The sequence below is a fragment of the Bufo gargarizans genome, chromosome 2 (genome assembly GCF_014858855.1).
Source record: "Bufo gargarizans isolate SCDJY-AF-19 chromosome 2, ASM1485885v1, whole genome shotgun sequence".
NCBI classification, from domain to species: Eukaryota; Metazoa; Chordata; class Amphibia; order Anura; family Bufonidae; genus Bufo; species Bufo gargarizans.
In genome coordinates this window covers 4,160,602-4,167,438 of record NC_058081.1, presented here as the reverse complement: position 1 = coordinate 4,167,438, position 6,837 = coordinate 4,160,602, and the positions used below count along the sequence as shown (strand labels likewise).

General features: G+C 40.6%; 1 protein-coding gene across 1 annotated transcript; it reads left to right on the top strand.

Moving 5' to 3' along the window:
* The first annotated feature begins 4,340 nt into the window (after positions 1-4,340).
* LOC122929405 (olfactory receptor 11L1-like) lies at positions 4,341-6,457 on the top strand. The gene is made up of 2 exons (XM_044282957.1): positions 4,341-4,376; positions 5,534-6,457. The coding sequence occupies exon 2, from the start codon at positions 5,537-5,539 to the stop codon at positions 6,455-6,457; it is 921 nt and encodes a 306-aa protein (XP_044138892.1). The 5' UTR covers positions 4,341-4,376; positions 5,534-5,536.
* Positions 6,458-6,837: the final 380 nt, after the last annotated feature.

Here is a 6,837-nt window from a genome sequence, read left to right as displayed (position 1 = left end):
TCGTTCCGCTGCCATTGCTGCTGTGGCGGGGTGGGGGGTAAAAGCAGTAGCAGCTCCATCAGGAGCAGCTTGAGTCTAGAGTTGACGATGAGCTGCTTTCTTAACCAGCCTAGTAAAGAAACTGCTCACCAGCAGCAGCTAGACCTGGAGCACGACCTGAACAAGCAGGTAGTGGCATACTTGGACAGTACCCTGCCACGCCATATTGAGGATCTGCTGGACTACTGGGCATCCAAACTGATTTGTGGCCGCAACTAGCAGAGTTTTCCCTGGAAAAGCTGTCCTGCCCGTCCAGTAGTGTGGCATCAGAGCGAGTGTTTAGTGCAGGCCATAGTTACCCCAAGAAGAACTCGCCTGTTCACCCAAAAGAGATTGACCTTTGTCAAGATGAATCAGGCGTGGATTAGCCAGGATTTCCACCCACCAATGCCTGATGCATAAGACTAGATCATCTATGGTAGCACACCAACACTTTGACAAAAGAGACCGGTTTCTTCTGGCTACTTTTCTCAGCCACTATTCTGATGATGCTACCCACCTGATGCCACACATCTGATTCCAAGTGCTCCTTCTTTTACCCACCATCTTCAGCTGGTACTCGTATTGCCACCCACCTCCCCACTCTGTCACCGGGTCACTCTGTTGTCTCCTAATGCTGCTGCCACCTCCACACTATGTCACCTTCCCACTCTGTGGTCTCCTGATGCTGCTGTCACCTCCACACTATGTCACCTTGCCACTGTATGGTCTCCTGATGCTGTTGTCACCTCCACACTTTGTCACCTTGCCACTCTGTGGTCTCCTGATTCTACTTCTGCCACCTCCACACCGTCATTGTGCCACTCTGTGGTCTCCTCCTGATATTGCTGCTGTCGCCACTTCCACACTCATTGTGCCACTATGTCATTGTGCCACTATGTGGCCTCCTGATGCTGCTGCCACTTCCACATTCTGTCATTGTGCCAATCTGTGGCCTCCTGATGCTGCCACCACCTCCACATTTTGTCATTGTTACACTCTATGGCCTCCTGATGCTGCCGCCACCTCCACACTATGATTTTGTGCCACTCTGTGGCCTCCTTATGCTGCCGCTACCTCCGCACTCTGTCATTGTTCCACTCTGTAGCCTCCTCCTGATGCTGCCGCCACCTCCAGACTCTATCATTGGGCCACTCTGTAGTCTCCTCATGCTGCTTCCGCCTCACCACTATGTCATAGGGCCACTCTGTGGACTTCTCATGCTGTTCCCACCCTCCCCACTTTATCCCTGGGTTACTATTTTGTCTTTCGGCCTGGCTGACATCATCATTCATTTGACCCTTCTACTGATCTGTCAGAAGGAAGTAAAAATGAGAAGCACAACTGATCCTGTCTGTGTAGCAGCTGAAAGGCCTGTATGGTCCCATCAGAATTTGCTTATGATTTGGTAGCCAAAAGCAGGAGTGGGTACAAAACACAGAAGACATGCAAATATTCCATTCACGTGTCATCTCTGTTTTAGATCCACTCCTGTTTTTTTTGGCATTAGCAATACTGATGAACTATTGAGCAAATGTTGACTTCGTGAAGGCGGATGCTCAACAGACAGGTTCTGTTTATTGTTAGTTATTGTTCTGACGGATCAGAGGAAGGGCAAAATAATCAGTGACGTCAACACAAACTTACTGCTGACCCTCTCTGCACTCTGGGGGCTCTACTTGTATAAGTGTTTAATAGAAGAGGTTCTGTAGACATCTAAGTGGAATCAGCTAAAGACGGTGTAAATGGAGTGCGCTTTTTCTTGGCTGAGTTCATACTTGAGTTATTTAGTCAGTTTTGGCCCCATGATTGCCCAAATAAGTGAAGTCGGCGGTGATTCTAAGAGTGACGCCTGTCATCTGCATGTCATACTGACTCACAGTATTATTTCACTACCACAGCAGACTCCCTATGCGTGTTACTGCGAGGCACAGTGTTCTACATCACTATAAAGGCTCTCTGCAGGAAATAAAAGTTTTTTTAACGCGATTTGGCGCCAAAAAATTTGGATCGAACCAATTTTTTTCTAAAATGTTGTCGAATCGAATTTTTAAAAAATTTGCTCATCTCTACTCTTTGTCTTAGCCTTTTCATCTGTGACTCATTATTATAATCTGTTCTATACCCAAGAGTGTTATGTGTTCCCCGCTGCATTTCCAGTAAACCTATAAAATGCATTCACTCCGGCCTGTTCTGTTAACATTCACTTTCCTGAGATGATTTCAAGTGCTATTTCTATTAGATGACACAATCAGTAGGAAATAACGTAACTGTTATGTTTCTGTTCTTCTGATCTGATCCATCAGAAGAACAGAAAAAAAAAGAAGAAAAAAAAAAGCTCAAACCGATGCACAGGTTGAATTTTTTTTTACTAGATCATATTTTTTTTTGGGTGTTTTTCTGATGGATCCGAAGATTGAAAATATAACAGTGATGTGAACTCTCCCTAAGTCGTCTGTAAGTCGGTTTCCTGTTTTTCATTTTCAGGCCAAATGGTAAAACACATGTCACGTCAATAGAAATAACGACTTGTATATATTTTACTATGTTATATGTATGGAGTCACATTTCAATGTGTCATAAAGTGGTTCTTCTTCTGTGCGGCCAATTTTCTCTATTTTGCTCTTTATTGGTAACATTTTGCTTTTGGAAAATATACAGGTGAAACCTCGGAAATTTGAAAATCATGCAAAAGTCCGTTTATGCCAGTACTGCAAATTAAAAGAAATTGCATTAATGCAGCTTAAAATTTAAATTTAATGAAAAGGTTCAATATTCTCGGCTCAAAGTGTCAGACTCTCGTCAGCTAATAATCCATACCCCCTGAGCAAAGGGGACCTCAAAATGAAGACTTTGGGGTTTCATAAGCTGTAAGCCATAATCATCCAAATTATAACAAGTAAAGGCTTGAAATATCTCGCTTTGCATGTAACGAGTCTCAGATGTTAGTTTCACCTTTAAGTTAGCATTACTGAAATAAATGAACTTTGCACAATATTCTAATTTTTGGAGTTTCACCTGTACTTTATGTGTATTTCATGCATCTCCCATGTTGTCTGCTTTTACTGTCAGGTGTCGCTCTCTTCCATCTGTCTCTGCTTCTATTTTCTATAGATTCTGTAGAGTCAGATGGAAGACAATAAATCTTAACCCCTTCAGGGTCCGTTTGTAGTCTCTAAACAGAGAGTATCTGCCTAGGAACTGTTCTTACAAACGTCAGGTTTTCTATAATGGCTGGTACATTGCAAAATCGTAATATTGCTGTTGGAATTTTAAAATTGCACATTTCAGGGACTTTAATCAAACTTACTAGTAAAGACCCCTTTACATGGTCCAATTGTGTAGGCAATTATTGCTGCCTTTACATGCAGCAATCCTCTCCATTCTACGGTTACACTGCAATCGCTCTTCCTCATACATATTTACAGGTGAAGCTCGAAAAATTTGTTTAATTTATTTCAGAAATGCAACTTAAAAGGTGAAACTATCATACGTGATAGACTCATTCAATGCAAAGCGAGATATTTCAAGCCTTTATTTGTTATAATTTGGATGACTATGGCTTACAGCTTATTAAACCCCAAAGTCACAATTTTGAGGTCCCCTTTGCTCAGGGGGTATGGAGTAATTAGCAGACTAGAGTCTGACACTTTGAGCCTAGAATATTGAACCTTTTTGTTAAATTCAAATTTTTTGCTACATTAATGAAATTTTTTAAAATTTGCATTACTGAAATAAATGAACTTTTGCACGATATTCTAATTTTTAGAGTGTTACCTGTATTGTTTCCAGGCAGTAGATCCTGGTTACAGAGAGTGAGCTACAGACAAAAATTTTTTTAGGTGACCGCATCAACCATGCTTTCAGAAAATAAACAAGCACTTACTCATTCATCCGGTAATGAGAGGCAATTTTACGCACAGCAGTTAGTGAGAAGGATTGATAGGAAAACTCCTTCCCAATAATTACCCTGATAGTTTGTCCTATACAAACTAGGTATAACTAGGGATGAATGTAGCAAGCTTTGTGGTAGGACTATGTTCTCATTACAGGCATCTATGCCCCTTTTGTTGCAACCCATTATCTTATTAGCCTCGGCAGCAGCTGCCTGACACTGGTTTCTACAGCTCAGTTGCGGTCCTTTTCCATGTCAGTGTTAGCCAATGTTTTACCATTTAGTATGTACGAGTGACTTGCATTATTCCTTCCCATGTGCATAACCTTACATTTGTCAGTGTTAAACCTGATCTGCCACTTCTCTGCCCAAGCCTCCAATCTATCCAGATCCCTCTGTAGTAGTATACTGTCCTCTCTCTGTAGTATTTATACAGTATACTGTCTTCTGTAGTATATATACAGTATACTGTTCTCTTCAGTGTTAATTACTTTACAGAGTTTAGTGTCATCTGCAAAAAAATGATATTTTACTATGCAAGCCTTCTACAAGATCATTAATAAATATATTGAAGAGAATAGAGCCCAACATTGACCCCTGAGGTACTCCACTAGTGACAGTGACCCAATCTGAGTATTTACCATTAATAACCAGCCTCTGTTTTCTATCATTGAGCCAGTTACTTACCCACATACAGACGTTTTCTCCCAGTCCAAGCATTCTCATTTTATATACTAACCTTTTATGTGGTACAGTGTCAAATGCTTTGGAGAAGTCCAGATACAGATGTAGCAGGGTTAGCACTTCAGCTCTTAACTCAAATTTATTAACTCATCATGTTATCTTGAGACAAAAGCCATTGAAAAGCAATTGAAGGTGTTTGCTTAGATAAGATAATACAACTCAGAAAACAGGAGTGTTAACTCTAATCCATCCATATATGACATCCATTGATTTGCCGCTGTCAAGTCCAGAACTTACCTCCTCATAGAAACAGAATAAATTACTCTGACATGACCGATCCCTCATGAAGCCATGCTGATGTGGCGTTATTTGCTTATTTTCATTGAGGTACTCCAAGATAGCATCTCTTAGAAAACCTTCAAACAGTTTACCCATGACAGATGTTAAACTTACCAACCTATAGGCTTTGTTTTTGAACCCTTTTTGAATATTGGCCCCCCATTTGCTATGCACCAATCCTGTGGAACACTCCCTGTCAGTATAGAGTCCTTAAATATCAGATATAAGGGTCTGGCTATGACATTACTTAATTATTTTAGGATACAGGGGTGTATGCCATCGGGGCCTGGCGATTTTTCTATTTTAATCTTTTTAAGACACCGCTGTACTTATTCTGGGTCAGACAGGGCACTTTTAATGGGGAATTTACTTTTACATTCTGCATTTCATCTGACAGTTTATTTTTTTCTCATTAAGTACAGTGGATAAAAAAATAATTTAATAGCTTTGCTTTCTCCTTATCGCTCTCTGCAACTCCCCCCTCATTACTCTGTAAAGGGCTGATGCTTTATTCTCATCGCTCTCTGCAAATCCCCCCTCATTACTCTGTAAAGGGCCGACACCAATAGATTAAGGTTCCGTTTTCTTTCTTTCCAGGCGATGAATGAGCCGAACCATACAACAGTCAGTGAAATATTTCTTCTTGGCTTCAAAAACATCCACAAGTTCAAAATACTTATTTTTATTCTGCTCCTTGTGGTTTACTGTGTAACAATATGTGGAAATCTGTTGATCATCACCCTGGTGTCCTACAGCAGGACCCTCCACTCTCCCATGTACTTCTTCATCTCCCAATTATCTATGTTTGATATTTTGCTAAGCACAGACATTGTCCCTAACACTCTTGCCAGTATAATTGCTGAAGGGTTGGTCATGTCATTTTCAGGTTGTATCACTCAGTTTTATATCTTTGGGTGCTCCGAGTCCCTTGAGTGCTTCATACTAGCAGCAATGGCTTATGATCGGTATCTGGCTATCTGTAACCCCCTCCGCTACACCACAATCATGAATTTTTCTTTGTTTTTGAAAATGATCCTGATTTCTTGGATTTTGGGAGCTGCATTAATCCTTGTAACGACATTATCCATTTTTGGACTGGAATTCTGTGGACCAAATGTCATTGACCATTTCTTTTGTGATTTTGCCTCGATAATACAACTATCTTGTTCAGAAACATCTACAGTGGAGATGGAAGTTTTCTATATGAGTGTGTTTGTCATGATTTTACCCTTTTTTATGACTGTGACATCATATGGGTGCATTGTGAACACCATCCTCAACCTCTCATCCAATCTTCAGAGGAGTAAAGCCTTCTCCACTTGTAGTTCTCACCTAATAATCGTCTGTATCTTCTATGGGACGTTGATCTCCATTTACATAATTCCTACAAAAGGGGTTTCATTGACTATTAACAAGGTTGCCTCTCTGTTGTATACTGTGATAACACCCATGCTGAATCCAATCATATATAGTCTAAGAAATAAGGACATCAAAGACCTAATCAGGAAGCTGCAGAACTGACCTGGTTTACAACTGATTAACTTATGATATTAACTAATAAACAGGTGTACGACTCACACAACACAAAGAAACATAGAAACATAGAATGTGTCGGCAGATAAGAACCATTTGGCCCATCTAGTCTGCCCAATATACTGAATACTACGGATAGCCCCTGGCCCTATCTTATATGAAGGATGGCCTTATGCCTATCCCATGCATGCTTAAACTCCTCCACTGTATTTGCAGCTACCACTTCTGCAGGAAGGCTATTCCATGCATCCACTACTCTCTCAGTAAAGTAATACTTCCTGATATTACTTTTAAACCTTTGCCCCTCTAATTTAAAACTATGTCCTCTTGTAGCAGTTTTTCTTCTTTTAAATATTATTTCCTCTTTT